The following is a 22,867-nucleotide window of genomic DNA, read 5'->3' as shown; positions in this document are numbered from 1 at the left end:
GCTCGGCTCGTTGCACAGGGCCTTTATTCATCACAATATATAACAAGCTCGTTATCTCATAGGCTGTCCATCGGGGAGCAAGGGTAAATATGTCAAAGGCCAGACATGGGGTTGAGAAGTGTTGGAGCAGAGATCAATAAAACTTAGAATTGGATTTATTTTTCCAAAGCTGCCTAATGAAAAATAAAATTGATTATAAAGTTAGGACTTCGTAACGAACCGGGAAGTCAATAAATTTGGGGTTCCAGCTTCTCCCCCCCTCCCCTTCAGCACTGAAAAACAGATTAATGGAAAGATAAAGTTCACTTGAAAGATAAGTCACTTCGGTTGAAGAGTATTTCAGCAAGATGGATCTTCCTGGCTTTGTGACATCAAATTGCAATCACCCCTATTGATTTCTTAATGCTTTGGAGAAATATTGTTAAGATCGATCTCAACCTGGCCTTGCACATTTTTAAGGCTGTTAGACGTGAGGGCTTTTTCCTCTTCCCATTGAGCTACTGCAGTCAGGGAATGGTGCTGGAGGTGCACATCACTTTCCTCTCTTCCAAGGAAGCTGGACCTTTGTTATCACTGCTCTGTCACTAAGCATGTGCAGCCGAGAGCTGTGTGGGGAGAGAAAGCCTGAGAGCATTGGGTAAAGCTGCTGGGCAGAGGTGGCTGGGGCAGGGGAACCCTGCCTGACACCGCTGCCCCTTGCACCCTTTAGGCGCCGAAGAAGGAGCTGCAGAACGGGGTGATCCGCGGCTACCAGATCGGCTACCGGGAGAACAGCCCGGGCAGCAACGGGCAGTACAGCATTGTGGAGATGAAGGCCACGGGCGACAGCGAGGTCTACACGCTGGACAACCTGAAGAAGTTCGCGCAGTACGGGGTGGTGGTGCAGGCGTTCAACCGCGCTGGGACGGGGCCGTCGTCCAGCGAGATCAATGCCACCACGCTGGAGGACGGTAAGGCTCCCTCCCTCCCTCCCTCCCTCCCTCCCTCCATCCATCCATCCATCCATCCATCCATCCATCCATCCATCCATCCATCCATCCATCCCTGCTCCAGGTGGTTTCCCTGCTCCCCGTACCAAATCCCACCTTGGGGCCTCCCTGCCCTGTCCTAAGCAGGTTGTTGCCCACCAGCAGCGTTCAGCTCTGGGCTGACTGCATGTGTGTGCATGCTCCCTGGGGGTGCCGGGACACCCTCAGCACCAGGTTTCTGGTGCCATCAGGATTTCAAGGTGGATTTGGACGCTGCCACAGTGCCAGGGAGGTTTCTGTCGGGGGAGGATCGCTGAAGGCCTCAGCCCTTTTAAAAACAAGGAGGAAAAAGTTTTGTGGTGCATTTGCTCCACAGTTTTTCATACTTAATTAAGGCTCTCGTTAGCCTGTCAAACCATGATCATTTCCTGGCTGCATTAGCACTCCTCCTGGGGTATTCAAGGGCCCCTGTTTTAGCAATAGTGTCTTTTCCGTAATTATATTACCTTCATTTTGTTCAAAAGGACGATCTGTATTAGTTTATTATACTCTGTCCCTAATTACATGGTGCTTATATTTTTGCACCTAAGTAATATGAAACAATAACCATTTTCAAAGCGGATCGTTACGGTGATGTATTATCATTTAAATGCTCATAAAAATTAAAGTTACCTCTTAGGGGGCAATGGGAGCTAATTACCTCGCATCCAGCCAGCAATCCCACTCTCTCCTCGCTGGGAAGCACATTGTGTCCCGGCAGCTTCCCTGGCCCTATGAGCACAAGGCTTGCACCCACCTCGGTGGTCCAGGAGGAGTGAAACAGTGCATTGGAGGCAAACAAACACATAGTGCACAGTGTACTGGGCAGGGGCTCGAGCAGCTGGGGAAGGGGGGGAGCAGCAGCATGATGGGGTGCAGTTGGGGTGGCTGACCCGTGGGACACAGCTCCTTCAGCACAGCATCTGCCAGGCACATGCCTCCCTTCTGATTGCCATAGAACTATAGGATGGTTTGGGTTGGAAAGGACCTTAAGATCATCCAGTTCCAGCCTCCTTGCTATGGGCAAGGATGCTTTACATCAGACCATGTCCTCCCCGTTCATCCCCTCCTCAGTTCCCAGCCAGCCTCCCGAGAACGTGCGGGCCATCTCCATCACATCGGATGTGGCCGTGATCTCCTGGTCGGAGCCGCCACGCAGCACCCTCAACGGGGTGCTCAAGGGATACCGGGTCATCTTCTGGTCCCTCTACATGGATGGAGGTGAGCGCTGGGCGGTGGGGGGGACGCGGGCGGGTGGTGGCACGGGGCTGACGGGACCTGTGTCCCCGCAGAGTGGGGTGAGATGCAAAACATCACGACCACGCGGGAGCGCGTGGAGCTGCGGGGCATGGAGAAGTTCACCAACTACAGCGTGCAGGTGCTGGCGTACACCCAGGCTGGCGACGGCGTCCGCAGCAGCGTGCTCTACATCCAGACCAAGGAAGACAGTAAGTGGTGCTGCCCCCAGCCCGCTTGGCTCCTGCTGGCATCACTTGGGGCTGCAGCATGCCGATGCCAGGGGATGGGAGCACTTGCTCGTGCCACAGTGCTGTACCCACAAAGGAAAGGCTGGGATGCTGAGGGATCCCAGAGGAAACCCGTGTGCACAGCCATGGGCAGGGCATTTCCCTTTCCCTTTTGTTTCCTTTCCCCTAAGCGTGGGTAGTTAAATATTTACACCCCTGCCTGCCCTACTTTAATGCCATTAGCTCGGTAGCAGAGCATTTCCTGGGCCCACAGGCTGCTGTGGTGTCCTGGAAGGAGCCAGATGCTGCAGGAACACAGCAAGCAGGGTACGGCTGAGCCACTCAGGCAGATTCAGGAGATGCCATTAAAAGCCAATCACGTTTATAAACCAGAGCCTGGGCTGCAGAGACCTCAGAGACCTCCTAGCACCGGCTCTGCCTCATTCCTCCCTTCTCCAGTTCCAGGTCCCCCGGCCGGCATCAAGGCTGTCCCATCCTCTGCCAGCAGTGTGGTGGTGTCCTGGCTGCCACCAGCCAAGCCCAATGGCATCATTCGGAAGTACACCATCTTCTGTTCCAGCCCCGGCTCCGGGCAGCCGGTACGGGATGGGGATGGGGATGGGGAATCACCAGGGTGTGCCAGAGCTGGCCAAGCAGGAATGGGAGGGGGGGCTGATGCTAGGCAGCAGCAGCAGCAAAGGCACCTTGGGCACATGCAGTGCAGAGCTGCACCAGTGGACACTGCATCAAGGCATGGTCCCATTGTCTGCTCCCTTTCTCTGGCATCTACCCTCCTCAGAAGGGGAAATGTGCCAGCAGCTGACTGAAAATGAAACAAGTGAAACCTGGCCCCATCACTCCATGAAGAGGGAGAGGTTGATGGGAGGTCTGCAGACTAGTGCTTATCAAAAGCTCTTTCTCAAACTCATTTCACTATGTGAGCCTCTGGTTTCCAGGGCAACATAATCTTTTCATCAAAGCAACTGGTAAAACCGCTGGGATCCGATATTGTTTTCTTGGCATCTTGTCAAAACTGTCATTTGGGTAAAAAAACTGATGTATCATATCTAGTTTTCACACGGGTGTCTGCTTGTGGGGTGCTTTTACATCTGTGGGCCCCGCAAGGGCACGCGTTTGAGGATGGTGAATGCACAAATACCCATGTGGCATCCATCCCATGCAAAGGGGAGCAACACAGCCCTTGCTTGGTGCCAGTGTGGTGGAGCAGGGCTGGGCTTGGGGCAGAACGGTTTTGACCCTGATGGGATGGAGATTGGTCATGGTGCTTGTGCACAGCCTCTGTATCCATGTAGTACCACCATGGGGTTGGGACAGCCACTGAGGGCCATGCAAGAGGTGAGCCCATGCAGGGTTTTGGCTGCTCACTGCGACCACAGAGGGGTTTTGGCAGCCTGGCCAGGGTTTGCCTTGGTGCCCGGCTCCCGCTGCAGCTCGGTGGGTAGCCAGGGGTGCGTCCTTACCCAGGAACAAGCTGTGCCAGCCAAACCAAGCCATCTGATCCTCGGGCTCCCTGGAGACATCACAACACTGGCCGGTGTACACTGAGGAACCCAGGCAGAGCCAGACCGCTGCCTGGGAGCAAACCCGCAGCACCTTGATGGGATGAGGACACCCTGGTTGGGGATCCTGGGGCTGCCCCGGTGCAGGCAGCTGGCCCCCAGGCAGCTTTTCCTTGCTGATACCTCAAGCACTGCACTGGCCTGCATTGACTCCTGCTGATGCTCCTGGGGTGCCCGAGTTGAGGGTGATGAGGTGAGGGTCCCCCAGAGGCTGTACCTTCTCCTGTATCCCTCTCCACAGGCCCCCAGCGAGTACGAGACCAGCCCTGACCAGCTCTTCTACCGCATTGCGCACCTGAACCGCGGGCAGCAGTACATGCTCTGGGTGGCTGCCGTCACCTCCGCCGGCCGCGGCAACATCAGCGAGAAGGTCACCATCGAGCCTGCTGGGAAAGGTACCTGGGGGGACACGCACCCTGGCTCCACTGAGCCCTGTCCATAGGGTTGCTTTGGCTGCAGCAGGGGACAGCCTGGGATCATTCGTGCCTGGGCAGTCTCAGGTCTGGTTAACAGTGAGGGGGGTCCATGCATGGGGCCTGCCCACCATGCTGACCTCCTCCTTGCCCCCAAGCCCCTGCCAAGATCATCTCCTTTGGAGGCACCGTCACCACCCCATGGATGAAGGATGTGAGGCTGCCATGCAACTCTGTTGGGGAGCCGGTCCCTGCCATCAAGTGGACCAAGGACAGGTACCGAGGGTGCTGTCACGGCCCGGGGGCTGTCAGCCTTGCTGTGCTGTGCGTGGCTGATGTGCCCTCTCCTCTGCCGGCAGCGAGGACTCTGCCATCCCGGTGACGGTGGATGGCCATCGCCTCATCCAGACCAACGGCACGCTGGTGCTGCGCTCGGTGAAAGCGGAGGACTCGGGGTACTACACCTGCACCGCCACCAACACGTGGGGCTTCGACACCATCATCATCAACCTGCTGGTCCAAGGTGAGGGGCGCTGGCTGAGGGGGAGCCTATGGTCCCATGGGTGCATCTGGGAGCAAGGGGACACGCTCCATCTCCCAGACAGCACAATGAGCTGTGCTCTGGCTCATCCACTGCCCTTGGTGGGGTAAAACACTGCAGGGTTGGCACTCACGGTCCCAGGCTCCTGTTGGTGTTTCCTCTTTTACGGGGCACAATACAGGGCACTTTCAGCATGCATGATGCTAATGGGCTTTTTCCTCCTCCCTAGTGCCCCCGGACCAGCCCCGCCTGACCGTGTCCAAGACCTCAGCGTCATCCATCACACTGGCCTGGATTCCTGGGGACAACGGGGGCAGCTCCATCCGAGGTATGACTGCTGTGAGCGACAGCACCAGCACCACAGCACCCGTCCCAGAGCAGAGGGTGCCTCTGGCCCTGGCACTCGGGGCAAGGCCCATGGTGCATGTTTTCAGGCTGCGCATGCACTTGTGTGTTTGTGCCTCAGTTTCCCCCTCTTGGAAACACTCCAGAATAAGGCTGATGCTCCTTAGCTTGTAGAAGGCTGCTGGTCCTAGTAAGGGGGCTGCAAGGTCTTTATAATTGCTCAGGTGCTGGTGGCCAGCCCCAGCCCCAGTGGCTGCTTTGCGTCCCCAGCACTGTGCAAGTCTGATCCCATCAGGGCAGGATTTGTCCCCCCTGCAGTTGCTGTCAGGCTGGGGGGCTCCAGGAGCATCCCTGCTTTCCAGAGCCTCCTTTCTGCTCTGACTCATCTCATGAATTATACGTTGAAGCAGCTGCACACGGAGGGGGGAGCAGGGAGCGAGGAAGGAGACCTCGCTTACAATTAATTAAAAGCATGAAAGTAATTACAAGCGAATCTCCCCAGCCAGCAGCCTTTCACTCCAGCGGACTCTGTTGATAAATTTGGTTATAATTGGATTAGAAACATTAAAACCACGCTGCATGTCCAAGGTAAATAAATAACGGGTGCCAGCGCTGTGGGTGGTGTGGGGCAGCAGAGCTGGTTTGGACATGGGTGGGAAAGCATGTGGGTGGGGAGACCTGTGCCACCCTGGGACGGTCCAGCCATAGGGAAGCCTTGGTGCTGGGTGGGTGTGAAGAGCATAACTTCCTTTAACAGCACTCTGCCAGAGCTGGATGATGGCAGAGCTGGTGAAAGGCACATGCCTGCCTTCACATGGGTCCTTTGGCATTGCTGCAGTGGTACCCGGGTGGTGCTAGTACACAGAGCGGTCCTGCAAGCTCTGCACTGTGCAGCGTGTGATGCACCACAAAGGACGAATGAAGCCTTCTGCTCCCTGCTATTTTTGTTTGAGGTTTGGCAAAATAACCTGCAAGCATAGCCCAATCTGTCAATGCACCATCAGAGGTTGGGGTTTTGTGCAGCCAAAGAGGCCAGAGCAGTTGGGCAGCAGAGATGCGCTGCCGTGGGGAGCGCCGATGTTCCCGGTGCGTATCCCTTGCCCAAAGCCTGGAGCGTGAGCCTCTTCCCGGGATACCCTGCAAGCCGTCTGCAGGCATCTTGTTGTCAGCAGTGTAGCAGGCTTGCTCACCTGGGACACACTGTGCTTCCCCTTAATCACGGGAGAGGAGGCGGTGCGCAGTGACAGAGGCAACTTCCCAGCAGCTTCCCAAGGGAGCCAGTTCATTCTGCCTTTCCCTTTATAGCCTCGCACCGCTCAATCACGTTTCACACTCTTGTTTATAACAGAGCAAAGGGGCCGTGCTGGGTCATGGCTCCTGCCTTGGCCTGCGTGGTGGGCAGAGCAGGGACATGAATTGACCTCTACTCAGGATGCAGGCAGAGTCCTGCAGGGCAGCAGCTCTCCCTGGTAACGGTTTTGGGCTAACTGTGACCTGTGTCAGTAGCGTAGGAGTGCAGGGCTGTGTTTCCATCACCATTCACGTGCACACAGTTGGGCAGGAATTGGTGTGTAACAGGCACCTTGGCACTGCAGGGGTGCATTGGACTTTGCCATGGGATGTCCCCAAGGTGGGTGCAGGGTACCCCTGTGGTAACCCCTTCTTTTGCCCTGCCTGGAATCATAGACTCAGCTAGGATGGAAAAGACCTTTAAGATCATCAAGTCCAACCATTAAATCAACCTTGTGTGCCAGGAGGTGACCACCCCATCCTTGCTCCCACAGGCTTCGTGCTCCAGTACTCTGTGGACAACAGCGAGGAGTGGAAGGACGTGTTCATCAGCTCCTCAGAGCGCTCCTTCAAGCTGGAGAGCCTCAAGTGCGGCACTTGGTACAAGGTGAAGCTGGCGGCCAAGAACAGCGTCGGGGCCGGCCGCATCAGCGAGATCATCGAGGCCAAGACCCACGGCAGAGGTGAGCCTGTCCCATGGGGTCCCTGTGGTGCCCTCCCTCCCGCATCCCTCCTGACGGCTCCTCTCCCGCAGAGCCCTCCTTCAGCAAGGACCAGCACCTCTTCACCCACATCAACTCCACGCACGCCAGGCTGAACCTGCAGGGCTGGAGCAGCGGGGGCTGCCCCATCACCGCCATCGTGCTGGAATACCGGCCCAAGGGCAACTGGGGCTGGCAGAGCCTGCGCACCAACAGCTCCAGCGAGGTGTTCCTGACGGAGCTGCGCGAGGCTACCTGGTACGAGCTCCGCATGAAGGCCTGCAACAGCGCCGGCTGCGGCAACGAGAGCGCGCAGTTCGCCACGCTGGACTACGACGGCAGTGAGTGGGGACGGGGTGGGCACCATGGCGAGGAGGGGGCTCCCGTGGCACTGACCCTGCGCCCACCCGCGCCCTGCCACAGGCACCATCCCACCCATCAAGTCTGCGCAAGGGGAGGGCGACGACGTCAAGAAGCTCTTCACCATCGCCTGCCCCGTGATCCTGGCCACGCTGGGGGTAGCGCTGCTCTTCATCATCCGCAAGAAGAGGAAGGAGAAGCGGCTGAAGAGGCTTCGAGGTGAGATGGGGCACATACGGTGCATGGGAGCAGGGTGCAGAGCTGTGCTCTCCTGGACTGGCTTGGTGCATGGAGTCATAGAAAAGTTAGGGTTGGAAAGGACCTTAAGATCATCCAGTTCCACCCCCCCTGCCGTGGGCAGGGACACCTCACACTAAACCATGGCACCCAAGGCTCTGTCCAACCTGGCCTTGAACACCGCCAGGGATGGAGCATTCACAACCTCCCTGGGCAACCCATTCCAGTGCCTCACCACCCTCACAGTGAAGAACTTCCTCCTTATATCCAATCTAAACTTCCCCCGTTTAAGTTTGAACCCATTACCCCTTATCTTATCACTAATTCCCTAATGAAGAGTCCCTCCCCAGCATCCTTGTAGGCCCCTAAAAGCATCCTTATTACCCCTAAAACAGCCTAAAAAAAAAAAAAAAACATTTAAAAAATCCTTAAACAGCTTAAAACACCTTAAAACCCAACCAAACCCAACCCCTTTCCCTCTTGTTTGTGTCTCCTGCACAGATGCCAAGAGTTTGGCTGAAATGCTGATCAGGTAGGTCTGAGCTGCAGGTGGGGGGGGAAGGCTGGCTGGTGGGGGCCATCCTTAATGCTTTTAAGCCCAGGTTCAGCCCTGCCTCGCTTCCAGCCCTCCTTGGGCTCAGACCGGGAAGGTTGTGCTGGTGTCTCGATAGCACAGCAGCTCCCGGCTGGCTGCCCGGAGCTGAGCCCCGGGTGGGCTGCTGGTGCCAGCCCCAGCCCTGCTCTCCCCAGTAACGGCCGGGTGTGCGTCCCCTCTTACCTCACAGCAAGAACAACCGCAGCTTCGACACGCCAGTGAAGGGGCCCCCGCAGGGCCCCCGCCTGCACATCGACATCCCGCGGGTGCAGCTCCTCATTGAGGACAAGGAGGGCATCAAACAGCTCGGTAAGGACCCTGTGTTCCCTGTGCCGTGGAGCCCCTGCCCTCAGAGGGGATGCAGGCTGCCATCCCATGGCCCTGAGGAGCCTGCGGTGTCCCCAGGCTGTCCTCTTCCTCCCCTGGGGCAGGCAGGATGCAGCCTGTGGGTCCTGCTCCGCTTGTGTTACTGCCATCTCCTTGGCTGCATCTTGTGGCTGGAGGCAAATCCCCCATCCCTGGGTGTCCTGGGGAATACAAGGGATCTGAGTTCCAGTTCTTCCCCCTCCCCCCAGGGGATGACAAAGCCACGATCCCAGTGACTGACACAGAGTTCAGCCAGGCAGTGAATCCCCAGAGCTTCTGCACGGGTGTCTCGCTGCATCATCCTGCTCTGATCCAGAACACGGGGCCCCTCATCGACATGTCTGACATCCGCCCCGGCACCAGTAAGTGGCTGGGTTTGGGCTGCTGGGAGTAGCGTGGATACGGGCACAAGGCAATTGTGGGTGAGCCACAGCCCCCCTGTGACACTGGGACCTCCGTGCCTTAGACCCTGTGTCAAGGAAGAGCGTCAAGTCTGCGCACAGCACCCGCAACCGGTACTCCAGCCAGTGGACCCTCACCAAGTGCCAGGCGTCCACGCCAGCACGGACCCTCACCTCGGACTGGAGGACAGTGGGCTCCCAGCACGGCATCACCGTCACCGAGAGCGACAGCTACAGCGCCAGCCTCTCTCAGGACACTGGTACGGCAGCGCCAGGAGCTCCCATCGTTGGGGTCCATGGGCTCATTGGTGGTGCCCAGCCTGTGAGTTTGGGGTGACAGCAGAAACAGTTTGCTGTTAGTCAATGGGATCATTGAACCATCACTCCAGTGCAAAAGCTGCATGTTACTGACTGAAAGCAGCAGCACTGACACATGTACTGGTGTTTCCAGTGAGGACTGAGCACTGCGATAAATCGTACAAGTGCAGGTAATGGGCCTGTGGCTCTTGTGCTCTCTGAGAGCAGCTGGCAGTGGTGTCCCTGGCTCTGCTCTGAGCCTTTGAGCTCCAAGTAATCTGATGGGAGGAGAGCATAGGTATGTGCAGGTCTCCTGGTCCCCTCCAGAAGCTCTGTAGTGGCTCCCAAGCAGCACGGTCATGCCCTGCTCTGGGGACAGACAGCCACTCTCACAATACGGCAACTCTCACGAAATAGCATTCCCGGGCCAGGGAGACCTTCCCAGGTATGTGATGCATCCTCTCCTCCCCAGACAAGGGGCGCAACAGCATGGTGTCGACGGAGAGTGCCTCCTCTACCTACGAGGAGCTGGCACGTGCCTACGAGCACGCAAAGCTGGAGGAGCAGCTGCAGCACGCCAAGTTTGAGATCACCGAGTGCTTCATCTCGGACAGCTCCTCAGACCAGATGACCACGGGCACGACGGACAACGCCGACAGCATGACCTCCATGAGCACCCCGTCCGAGCCCGGCATCTGCCGCTTCACCGCTTCCCCACCCAAGCCCCAGGACAGCGAACGGGGCAAGAGCGTGGCCGTCCCCATCCCGCACCGCGCCAGCAAGAGTAAGTCGTGCGGATGCGTGAGCATCCTGGTTACGTGCTGTGGAATGCAGAGACAAATACACCAGTTAAACACACTGCGGAGAGCAGGAGAGGAAGTTCAGGTTAAATATAAGGAGGAAGTTCTTTACTGTAAGGGTGGTGAGGCACTGGAATGGGTTGCCTAGGGAAGTTGTGAATGCTCCATCCCTGGTGGTGTTCAAGGCCAGGTTGGACAGAGCCTTGGGTGCCATGGTTTAGTGTGAGGTGTCCCTGCCCATGGCACGGGGGTTGGAACTGGATGGCCTTAAGATCCTTTCCAACCCTAACTGTTCTATGATTCTGTATATAGGTTTTGTAAAGTTTTCTGTTGGAATTGCTGATAGATTGCTGCGAGTTCTACCGGAATCTTTTCCAGATCCCAACACACTATAGAAAAGATCCCCATAGAACCCCCTCAAAATCTCATGAATTTATTCCAATTCTTTCTTCTCAGCTTCTACTTTTTGCATTCTTCTCCACCTCACGTTTCTTCACTCTTTGCTCCTCTTCCCTTTGTTCCTTGTCTTCCTCTTGATTTCTCTTCCTCTTCAATTCTCCTCTCTTCTCTACAATTCTTTCCTTAAATTCTTTTCAGTTCTCTTCAATGCTCTGCAGTTCTCTTCAATTCTCTTCTTAAATTCCTTACAATTCTGCTCTTAAATTCTCTTCACTTCTCTTTGATACTCCTCTTAAAGTCTCTTCTCTTCAATTATGCTTCTCTTCTCTACAATTTTCTACAACGCTCTTAAGTTCTCTTAAATTCTCTACAATTCTCCTGTTAAATTCTTTTCAGTTCTCTTCAATTCTCCTCAATGCTCTTCAATTCTCTTGAATATTCTTCTCTCTTAGAATCTCCTCTGTTCTCCTAGGTTTTCTTCAGTTTTCTCCTAGAATCTCTTCAGCTTTCCTCAATTCTCTTAGATTCTCCTCTCTTCTCAGGTTTTCTTCAGTTTTCCTAAATTCTCCTAAGACATTGAGGAAAACTGAAGCAAACCTAAGAGAGGAGAGGAGAATCTAAGAGAACTGAGGAAAACTGAAGAGAATCTGTTTTCCTCAATTGTCCTCAGTGTCTTCTCTTAAATTCGCTTCAGTTATCTTCAATTCTTCCCAATTTACCTCTCTTCAGTTCTCTTCGCTTCTCCTCATTTTCTTCTCTTCTCTTAAATTCTCTTCAACCTCCTCTTTTCTTTTAAAATCTCTTAAATTCACTTTTCTCCTCAGTTCCCCTCAGTTCTCTTTGTTTTTCTTCAGTTTTCCTCCTCCCTCCTTTGCTTTTCTCCAATTGCTCCTCTCCTTTGCTCTCATCCCGTTTCATTCCTTTTTCTCCTTCCATTTTCTCTGTATTCCCATTCCTCAGTCTGATAAGCATTGCACCCAATGTCTTGGTGTTTATTCCCAGCCCCTAATACAGTACTTTTCCCCAGTGTTCAGTATTACCTCATATCTGCCCTGACACTTAGTAATTGGTTGTGCATTCGCTCCCGTTTTAGTTTTTATTCTTTAGTAAATACTCCATTCCAGTTCCCTCCTATCCCTCCCTGTTTTTTCATGTTTGTTTTTCACTTGTATTCCTCTCCCTTATTTCCCATTCCCCCCCCTTATTGCTTGTTATTGCCTAGAAGACACATCTCCTCCTTGCTGAAACTTACTTCCTTTAACCCCCCGATAGCTCTTCTCCCCCCCCTTTTTTTCATCCATCACACTAGAGATGCAATACAAATGGTTTCTGTTTGTGATGATAATTTCTACAGCAAGCACAATCTGTAATATAGGGTATAATGTGATCCTTACCTCAGCTTAGACAATACAGTACCCACTAGACAATATACCGCACACTAGCCTACAGCAAGCGTCAGAAGAGCATGAGACAGACTGGCATGTGTTGGTACAGCATTACAAACAGGTTAGTTACAGCACATAGAATCATAGACCTGTTTAGTTTGCAGAACACCTCTGAGATGAGCCCACCTCTGCCAAGTTCACCAGTAAACCATGGCCCTCATATAGTACAACAAACAGCCCTGCTCTTTGCTTTGTGCTATAGCACACTTAAGGCGATCTAATCCTGCAGGATTTTACACAGGTACACGTCCCCATCCACCTTTACGTTTAGGGATTAATGACAACATCAGTGACAGGTCTGTGCTGTATCTAGTGCTGTATCACACAACACTGTGAAATACATATTTTGATACAGCATAAATATAACTTCCAGAAGCACAGTGTAGCGCTGGACATGACATACCCCACGACAGTGACGAGCACCGTGCACTCTAACACAGGTTACCATGCAGTACAAATATTTACACCAAATACATTACAGATGTCTCATTACCATAGCTGTGTTACAGAGCACAATGTCGTACACCACCCTCAACACCACCGCCTTGTAACATTCATGTGACAGAATGCAATAGACATGGTTTCAGCTCTAGTTCACTACAGGGTAACAAATAACTTGTGTATAAAGGAACAGGTTTTTAATGTAGTGGGGTGGTTTTCACTACGTGATAAATAATCGATTAGTTAGAAATTGAGATTAGGACACTTTATGCGGACCATAGGGTCCTCTAGCATCACTTGCACAGCGGATGCATCCCTGTCTCCGAGCAGGTCCCGCAGCTCCTCACCGCTCTCCTCTTCCCGTCGCAGGTGACTACTGCAACCTCCCTCTCTACGCCAAGTCGGAGGCCTTCTTCCGCAAGCCGGGCAGCGAGCCGTGCCCGGTGGTGCCGCCGCGGGAAGCCTCCATCCGCGGGCTGGCGCGGGCCTACCCCGCTCCCGCTCGGCACCTCACGCTGGAGCCCGGCGCCAAGCCCCTGGGGCTGCCCCCGCCGGCCCCCGCCGCAACCACCTTACCTCAGAGGACTCTGCCCATGCCCAGCACCACCGGCGCCACCGCGCCCAGCACCAGCGCCGCGCCAGCGCCCGCCACCACCGAGCCCCCCGCTGCCGAGCGGGGCCCCACGCACTCCAAAGTGGGGGGCTCCAGGGACTCGCTCCTAGAAATGAGCACATCGGGGGTAGGAAGGTCTCAAAAACAGGGGGCTGGAGCCTACTCCAAGTCCTACACGCTGGTGTAGGCACCACGCAGAGACCGCCCGCCACGGATGCTGCTCGTTTCCCTGCGCCATTTATATTTAATTAACAAACTTGTACATAAAAGGACTCTTTTGTATAAATGAAGCTATTTTCTTCTTCTCCGAACAGAAAAAGAAACCAGGGCACAAAGAATTTGCTGTTACAGATTTAAAAATATAATATATATGTAAACATATATATATATTTCACATCATTTTGAAAGGGCACAAGGAAAGACTCAGCGACTTCCCCCCCCCCCCGATCTCGTTGGTGGTTTTGAAGAGGAACGTCTCCAAGACATTGCATGCTATTTTACTGTTCTGAAAACAGCAGGAGTTGCTTCAATTTGCAAATGCTTATGTGTTAATACCTTTTTCTATGAAAAAAAGCCCAGCGCTGTGTGCAATAAAGGTTATGTTTATACGCGGGTGTTTGTGAACGCGAGCAGGGATTTAGGTGGTGCGAGGGCTGGGATGCAGCAGGGCAGCGCGGATACATCCAGGTAAATCCGCTGCCTGCTTCCCCGCTGTGCTGAGCCAACCTGCAGAGGAGGGAAAGGATGGGATGGGAGCAGGATTCTACACAGGGCAGCACCAAGCAGGACGCCTCAGCAGCTACCCCAGTGCCACTTCATCACCGGTAAGTGCAGTCTAGCTCCAGCCCAAGAGGAACCGCAGTGCAGGACAGCAAACCCCAACCCAGCTCCACCACGGCCCCGGTACAGCAGTGCAGCTCCGGTGCCATGCATGGAGAAGGGCTCTTGTTCCTGATGCTGCACAGCCACAGAAGGTGAAGCACAGCGCCCTTGTCCTCAGCCGTAGCTGAACTGCAGCAGGGCAGTGATGCACAGTGCAGGGGTGACGCACAGCACACAGCTGTCGAATCCAGTGCGGTGCAGTGAGCTGCAGTGTCTGCTTCCCATCAAGGTCATCGTGGCACAAGCCATTAACACAGCGTAACTCACCCTTAGACATCAGCAAAACTCCTTTCCACAGACATCTATACCACTGTGATTCAACACAACGCCACGACAAGGTTCCCTCTAATACAGACCAAGAGATTGTGACAGAACTGGCAGTGATTTATACAGGATTGGGCTGAAGTGATTGGTGTGTGTAGAAACAGAAGGGACAAAGGGATGAGGGAGACTCTCCCGCTGAGTCACGAGGTTCAGACCAGACCCCCTTGCTCTCTAAGCTCCTGATGGAGCAGAGGTGGGGCTGGATCTAGTCCTAGTCCCAGACTTGGGCAATGGTTTATGTCTAATGGAATTTAAGGGGGAAAGATTGAAGGATGAAAAGGAAATGCTGAGCCTAAGGAAAGAAACATAGGGTCACAAGATTCAGCCTAGACCCCCTTGCTCTCTAAACCTCCCTCTCAGAGGAGTATCCGTGTGCCTGGATCTAGGCTTAGCCTCAGACCTGGCCAGTGGTACTCATCTAAAGGGTTACAAACATCACGTAGCAGCAGGTTGCAGTTGCAAAGCGAATCACAGGACTTCCAACAATGCTCAATTACTGAAGCTACTATACATGCATTTACAACAAACATACCAAGATGGTGATATCTTATACAGATACCTATACTCACACATATACTTATGACCTATATATACATGCATACATGCCCTCTGGCGCAGTGAGAAGCAGAAGTACAACACAACTCACATGAGCTTCCCCAGCACTCCTCAGTGCTCCGTGTCAGTGAGCAGAAGCACCAGCCCAGGCAGACAATCCCCTATGGCACAAACGGGGGAGCTTGGGGGCTCTGACACGCAGGCACCAGCCACTGCTGCTGCGGTCCAGGGGGGCTCCACTTGGTTTGGCTGCCCAAGGTAGAACTGGGCCTTCCAGAGGAGGCTCTGGTGCGCTCTGAGCTCTGATTCCTTACCTGCGCTCATCTCCTTATTCCCTGTCATTTTAAGCTCCTGTTTTCATCCCTTATCCATCCATGCTTGCTACCCACTGGCTCCATCTCATCTTCCCCCACAACCAAGGTAGGCTTCCTCTTGTCACTGACACTACCAGCTGTACCACCCATGCAGGGAATTTCACCTCATGTCCCTCATTATTTTTCCCTATGATAGAGCTGCTGTTTTAACCCGGTGACAACCAAACTCAGCACAATTTTAATGAGCAACCCAAATATTAACATGCAAACAGTGCCCGGTGCTGCTGGTGACATTACCTGAGGTAGGCTGCTCCTGTAGTGCACACCTTGGGCTTGGCTTTTCTTTCTTTATTCAAACGAAGCCCTGGATCTGTTCTGAATCACTTTTATTTCTACACATGGCTTTTGTTCTTCATTCACTTTAACAGCCTCTTGGAGACACAAGCACGGCGAGTTTCCGACTCAGCACACAAGGAACACTTGGATTTTGTGTGTGGAACACGCACAGCTGAGTGCTGAGGCTTTGCAGCCGGAAGAACTTCCTTGCCTTACCTTAAAGCAGCCATGCAGGGCTAACACCAACCCTGCCCCTTGTGCCTCCCGCAGGACCAGTGCAAAGCAGCCTCTCCCAAGCCTTTCCAACCCAGCCCAGTGCACATTTGGCTTCAGCACCTCGACGTGGTGCAGGTTTTAACAAGCACCAAGTGCCACCCCCCCCGAAGGGGTGTCACAGCAGCAGCTCTGCCATGCCAACCCCAGGTTTAAATAGAAGAGGCAAGAAAAGGCAAGCCTGCTCTCAGCTGCGAGAGCAAGGGGATTAGTGAGATAAGCAGAAGAATAGATTAACACAGATTAGTACATCTTTATTGTAATTGGCTAGTAGAGATTTCCTTCTGCACCCTAGCAAGAATTCCCTTCCCTCCCCTTCCCCAGCCATTCCAAGCCCTGGCTTTGCATGGTTTAGCAGAGTCCATGTTTCCAGCTCTCAGGCTTGAGACCCCCATCAAACCTGACCCCTGCCCTTCATGGCAGCAGGCTCTCCCCACGCTGCTGCCCAGGTATAAATGAGGAGGTGAAGGGGAACGTCCATTCAAACCACACTGCACAAACCCCACCAAGCTCAGCCCTGGAATGTGCTGGATTTGGGATAGGGTCTCATTTACCAGCTCCAGCAAACCCCACACAGCACCCACCTCCTGGCACCAGGCTGCTCACAGCACAGGTCCCATCACCATGGTGTCAGACCCATCACCAGCCCTGCGGGCAGCACTCAGTGCCAACCACAACCAGCACCAGCTGAGCCCAACCAAACACCAGCACTTCCACTGTGAAGTTAAGTGGGTGCAGCTGGGGATGGAGCCCTTGCACTGAGGACCTCAGTGGCTGGAAAGGACAGAAAGGGCTCTAAGGGTACAGATCAGCCCTGGCAAAGCGGCAGTGGGGCCACACTCAAGCCATTGGAGCAGCGCCATTCACAGCCAGCAGCTCTTCCATCCTTCCCCTCCACTCCCACAGAGCACCCACCTCTTCCTCCCCAGCCTCTCACAGCAAACCTCCCATCTCCCTGCTGGCCCACAGCTGCCATATTCCCTCTTTCTCAGCCCCCTCCAAAAGCCAGCACTTTAAATGGATGTTAAGACCAAGCCAATCCTGTGGTCCTGCCCCGGGAGCACCAGACCGGGAGCAAATCTCTGCTCAGCTTTACTGGACAACAGCAGGCACCAACCCAAACACCGGAATGTCCCAGGAAGGAGCCTCACTTGGATAAGGGCAGGTTCAACGGGTGCAGCCCCAGGAGAAAGAGCCCCAAACCCCATTCCTCCTCCAAACCCCAGCACCCCAAGCAGCTCTCCCCAGGAAAAGCAACATCAGCTCATGGTCACCCAGGGCTCAGCTCCCACAGCACATCCCTTGGCTCCTGCAGCAGGGACAAACGCAATCATCCCATGCAGCTCCAGAGGCAGAGTGAACATGGAGGCCCAGGGCAGGGCTGTTTTAGGGCAAAACAAGCCCCAGCTGGGCAGCAGTGAGCCAGCCATGATCACCATCAGCTGTGCAGGGCCCATTGCAGCCACCGAGGACAGGCTTGTCAATGCACATCACTCCCTGGGTGCTGAGGTTCAGCCTGCGCCGTGGCCAAGGAGGCAGTGCTGGGGAAGGACTGGTCAGGAAAGAGATCTCGCTCTGAGCAGCAGAGCACACACCTACACAACGCTACGCAATGGGGAGCAGGTTCAGTCACCGCAGCCACGCATCTCTGGGGTACAGAACAGACAGAAAGGAGGGACAGTGCAGGGCACGGGCCACCAACGCAGCTACTTCTTCTCCTGCTTCTGCTGCTGGTACCTCCTGAAGTGGGTCTGGATGGTGACGGCCGCCTTCTCAGAAGGGTCACTGAAGAACTGGCTGCTGGCATCGGGGGTCACGCAGCCTGGGGTGACAAACAAGGTACCACGGGGTCAGACAGGCCCCTGCAGGGCACCCACAGGCAGGAGGGTGGAGGGTCCCCACCAGGAAAGCACAATCTCACTGTCTCCCAGAGCACATCTGCAGGCACCAGGAGGCAGAGGAAAGAGCCCATCCTCCCTGGCAGCGCTAAGCCCTCTATTTACGCAGCTTTAGTCCCCGAAGACCTCAGCTTCCCCACATTTAATCACCGAGTATGATGCTCACTTACTTTCACACACACAAATAAGATTAGGAAACAGCCCAGCACCGTACAGCAATAAAGCTCTCACGCTGACAAATGGGAGCCCTCCCCACCTCGCACTTAATGTGGCATTAGGGAAGTATTGTGAAATTCAACAGGAGCTGAATCAAAGGCACTCAGCAGCGCTCCTTTCAGCCAGCCTGTCACTGCTAAGCACCCCCCGAGCAGCCATCAGAAACCCGTGTGCCAGATGCTGCTCCATAAACTCACCTGAACCCGCTTTTATTCACAGCCTAAAAGAAACTGCAAAGTAAAGGAGGATGAATAAAAGGGGGGTGCATTGGGAATGAGCTCCCTCCTGCCCTGTTCAACAAGATACACGGGATGTACGTCCTGCACTGCCACCGGGGCTGTGATGCTCTACACGTGTTTGCTGCACCAGGATAAGTGCTGCTGTCAGCGCAGGGGCTGTCACCGCTCCCAGGGCAGTGAGACCCCCACAGCAGAGGTACTGGTCCGTGCACCAAGGAGGAACATCACAGCTCAGCCCCCCCTGCACGTCACCTCCTTCATCCGGCTGCTGCCCGAGCTGCACTGGGAATAGAAACACCAAATCCTCTTTGCTGGGTGCTTGACTTTGGCAGAGCCTCGGAGATAGGAGTGAGGAGGAGAGAGGGGGAGGAGAGGAAGAGGGGCTGGTCTGGGGGACAGCGACACACGCGATCCCATGGGCAGGTTTCATGGGAAGAGGCAGGGAGCACATGCACCCATGTATGTGTGTGATGATGTCTATTCACTGGGGCCTCCACCTGCTGATACTGCAGATTCAATAATCATCTTCCAAAATACCCCTTAACAATGTCAGAGAGATTTTTTGGAAGGAAGAGGCCACAAATGGCCCAGGAATGGCAATTCCTGCTCTTCTGCTGCATCCTGCAGTCACAGCCATGCGCTTCCCATGTTACTTGTGCAGGGCTGGCTCCCCGCCTGCTCCGTACTCACCTTTCTCTCCGGAAATGGAGTAGATGCTGTTGTGCCGAGAGCTCCTGCCTCTCTAGAAGGGTAGAGAGCACAAATACAGCGCAGTCAGTTACACCCCGGGCAGAGGCAGCAAGAACAGTCCCCGCAGGCCAGCTGGGAAGCTCTAAAAGGGACAGCCCCCTCGCCAAGCTCACCACTATCCACCCCTTTAGGAACCTCAAACACACTCACTGCTGTTCCCTGGTTACTTTCTGTTTGTTAAAAGCCCTCCAAAGAGAAGCAGGAGAGCTTTGTATCAAAAACCACATCTGGGATGCGCTGGCAGCACCTGAGGATGCACATTGGCACAGGCCTCACCAGACCTGTATTTGCCATCAGCTTGGAACCAGACTTGCGGGGTTTGTGTCCCCTACCATGACACTGTGGCACTGGGATGTCAGCTCTGCCAGGGGAGATTCTCATCTCTAAAAATAAGGCTTGAATTTGTCTGCAAACGTCTTTCCTACGTTTTCCAGCTTATCCCACCTCAGGCATCACCATGATTTCTGTCTTTAAAGGGAAAAGAAGATCTCTGCCCACTGCCCCAGGCAGCCCCTACGGTCACATCCCTGGGCGCCAGGAGCATCGCGATGCCAGCCCTCACCTCGCTGTCCCGGCTGGAGCGGCGGCTCTGGGTCACACACTGGATCTGCCAGGGCAGGGGCTGGTACACGAGGTATGGCAGGGGCTCCTCACGGAACAGGCTGCTCCCCAGCTGGGCACACAGAGGGTGGGCACAGGTAAGAGGACAGAAGCAGAACAACAACCGAAAGAGCTGCGTCTCCACAGACGTCACCAGCGAGCAGCAGCGGTGATGCTCAGTGTGTGCTATGGCACCGCACCGATGAGAAAGGCTCATCCTGAGGCAGTGGGGCTGCAGAGCTGAGGCCACACAGCTCTGCACAGCGCATGGGCAGCCCCATGGGTTAGGGAGGCAGAGCAGGCCATGCCCACCATGGCAAGCAGGGGCTCTGCCTCCTCTCCCTGCACGGAGAGCCAGGGCTCAGAGCTGTGCTGCAGCTCACAGTGGCACAGACATTTCCCACTGCACCCCCCACCACCCAGCAGGGCCAGGGCCCGTTGCTGCCCTCCCTCCACCAGGTAACCCACAGAAGGAGACGGGAAGCAATGAATGCCCCAGGCTGCCCGCACTCACCTGCCCAAACGCCCTCACCACGAAGAAGAGCGCTGTCATCAGGGTCCCCAGCATGGCTGGGCTGTCCGAGGGAGGCAAAGCCTTGGAGCAATGCACAGCGGTCTCCGAATGGCCAGGGACTGACGTGATCCTTCCCCAGCAGGCAGAGGCCAAGCCCCTTAATGAGCTTAGGGCTTGTGTTCATCTTGGCAGAGTAATCAGGCGCTGTCCTTTTGCTCCTGTAATCACTGCGGTTCTCACACACCCAGCACCAGTAGGGCCAGGAAAGGCAAATCCTCTTCCCTAGGTACATGCACACCCCACACCCCCACAGGGCTGGCTCTGCACTGCACCACAGCAAAGCCTCCTGCACCCAGCAGGCACCTGCAGTTCAGAGGGGACTTTGGACCCCTGCGCTCTTTGCACAGCGGCTGCCTCGGGAGGGGGAACAGGGATTCATCCCCACAAGCGCCTACCTGGACAGCGTGCGCTGCCATCCTCCTCCAGTAGCTCTTCCCACAAAGACACAAAGTGCAGCCCATGCACAGCAAGAGCTGGGGGGGTGTGCAAGGTTTGTGGTGGTTTGTGTTTGGTTTGAAGGATGTGCCTCTATCGGCCTCTGTTTCTGCAGGACCACCTGATCCACACACTGTTATTCCTGAGCCTCATCAGTCCAACAGCCTTCCTCTCCCCGGGGGGCACAGCAGCAGTTGCACTCCTTCCTTTCCAACCCTCCCACCACAGGCAGAGCACAACCACGCACAGCATCCACGTGCCTCAAGCATCCTCTGGCCATGTTTGGTTGTACCGGTAGCCCGAATCACGTTAGGTTCACTCAGAGCCCCACATCCCCATCCATCTGAACCTCAGACTTCCAGGAGCAATGCACTGTGCACAAGAATCAGAGCTGAAGAAACAAGGGGGGTTGAGCCTCCCCTCTCCCCATCTCCCTTGGCCATGCTACACATCTGCAGTCAGGGCTCAATTCCCCAGCTCCCTACTGCACCACACACAGCCCATACTCTGGCCTTGACACACAGCTCCAGAGCCACTGTAAAGAAGCAGGGTGACAGCTCCATGACACGGGCAGGGTACGAGCCTGTGTAAAGCTGTCCTGCTGCTGAGAGCCCCAACAACTGCTTTTGTAGCTTTGCTTTGTAGCTTTTGCTTGGCCCCTGCATTCCCTACCCTGGCCAGGTACTTAACAGAATACCGGTGACAAAGGCACCGTGAGCTGGAGTGGTCCTGAGGACTGCCAGGAGTGACCTTGACATGAAAGAGCCCAGAGCTGAGCGAGGGGAAGATGCGCAAGGGAAGCCAAGCTGATAGCGAGGGCTACAATGGAACATCCCATCGAGAGAAAAACAGAGCCTCAAACACCCCTGGTACAAAACAGGCTCGTGCTGGTTTAATTTGAGTACAAAACCACATACAGCCGCGGTCACAGGATTTAACAGGAACATGCTCACAACGAGTTACTGCTAAGGAAAGAGGCATCGCTCTGCACTGCAATGCGTGGCTCTGAGCACAGCCTGCCTGGGTTGCCAGAACCTCAGGCTCCCCTCTGCAGCACCCAGCTGGAAAGATTGCCACGTGTCCCATCAACAGCCAGGAATCCAAAAGCAAAACCCCTACAGACAGGGATTGGTGCAATCCCACAGGAGATGGGAAACCTGCGCTTGGATCGCCCCTTTCAGTCACAGCCAGGAAAGGCTGGCTGGGATTTCCTCAGGAAGGACTACCCTGTACTTGGTTAGCACCCACAAAGTGGGAGAACATGGACCTGAGCACAGATCGAGCTGGCCTAGGACAAAGTAACTAAAAAATTCCAAGAAAATCAGGAACAAAAGACTAAATTCAGACATTCTTGGGAGTTTCACAATTCCATTCATCAAAAATAGATTTCTCTTTGCATGTAAACGATCCCCCGTGCCAGGGCACGGGGAAGCAAAGCAGGGCGGGCTCTGCCTTACTCTGCTGCACATCACGAGGAGCACAACCAGCACTGACGGGTGCAGAGCGGCAGCCTCAGCATCCAAGGAGAGTGCCTTTGAAGATGATTCCTCACAGATGGGATTCCCTGAAACGCAGCCTCCTTCACCAGGCAAAATGGCAAAGTGGTGCAGCAGCTCCTTAAAGCCTAAAATATTTAACGTCAGCTTGGAGGAAATAGTGACAAAGACAAGCACAGAGCACACTCCTGCTCTGCACCAGCAGAGCCTGGCTCCTGCCTCCCGTTACAGCAGCACCATCTGCCCCCTCCCAGCTCCCTGCCTCCCACAGGAGCACCCCTGCAGCCACTGCCTGGCAGCTGAGCTCAGGTCCCTCTCAGGGCACAGAAGGATGCAGGCAGGGATTTGTCTCATCCACGCTAGGCTGGGTAGGTACCTCCCCATCATCTCTCACCATCCCTGCTCCATGCTGCACATCCCTAACACAGAAGAGCTCCTGCAGCACAGCTCTGGCTGGCGTGGCACAAAGAGGAAGCAGGGAGCCATGAAAAGCCATTCCCAGCTTAGTTCCTATTGCTTCCACTCCAAAAGACAGGAGCATGTCCTGAGAGCCAGAATCTGCCATTCCAATGCTGTCCCTGGGCTCCAGAGCCACGTCATCGTTCGCACTGCCTGCTCACACACGTGCCAGAGGCAGATGACTTGGCCCACCTGCTATTAAGCATCTGCTGGGCCTCA

General features: G+C 54.8%; 1 protein-coding gene across 3 annotated transcripts in view; it reads left to right on the top strand.

The window, feature by feature from the left end:
* DSCAML1 (DS cell adhesion molecule like 1) overlaps window positions 1-13,906 on the top strand; it is a 93,850-nt gene extending 79,944 nt beyond the window's left edge. For all 3 annotated transcript variants that reach the window (XM_061478016.1, XM_061478017.1, XM_061478018.1), the window contains 17 exons: window positions 710-950; window positions 2,082-2,228; window positions 2,300-2,455; window positions 2,933-3,072; window positions 4,295-4,448; window positions 4,625-4,742; window positions 4,826-4,989; window positions 5,237-5,335; window positions 7,137-7,325; window positions 7,397-7,684; window positions 7,767-7,922; window positions 8,442-8,472; window positions 8,726-8,844; window positions 9,111-9,263; window positions 9,368-9,562; window positions 10,072-10,383; window positions 13,054-13,906. In XM_061478016.1, the coding sequence (XP_061334000.1) occupies window positions 710-950; window positions 2,082-2,228; window positions 2,300-2,455; window positions 2,933-3,072; window positions 4,295-4,448; window positions 4,625-4,742; window positions 4,826-4,989; window positions 5,237-5,335; window positions 7,137-7,325; window positions 7,397-7,684; window positions 7,767-7,922; window positions 8,442-8,472; window positions 8,726-8,844; window positions 9,111-9,263; window positions 9,368-9,562; window positions 10,072-10,383; window positions 13,054-13,484 (3,093 nt within the window). In that variant the 3' untranslated portion in view covers window positions 13,485-13,906. The remainder of the gene's footprint in view (window positions 1-709; window positions 951-2,081; window positions 2,229-2,299; window positions 2,456-2,932; window positions 3,073-4,294; window positions 4,449-4,624; window positions 4,743-4,825; window positions 4,990-5,236; window positions 5,336-7,136; window positions 7,326-7,396; window positions 7,685-7,766; window positions 7,923-8,441; window positions 8,473-8,725; window positions 8,845-9,110; window positions 9,264-9,367; window positions 9,563-10,071; window positions 10,384-13,053) is intronic.
* Window positions 13,907-22,867: the final 8,961 nt, after the last annotated feature.

Source organism: Pezoporus flaviventris, unplaced genomic scaffold, assembly GCF_033815535.1.
Source record: "Pezoporus flaviventris isolate CSIRO_AGI_PZ_B2104156 unplaced genomic scaffold, CSIRO_AGI_Pfla_v1 ptg000113l, whole genome shotgun sequence".
NCBI lineage: Eukaryota > Metazoa > Chordata > Aves > Psittaciformes > Psittacidae > Pezoporus > Pezoporus flaviventris.
Note: the sequence above shows the minus strand (reverse complement) of the source record. Positions and strands in the feature narration are given on the sequence as shown.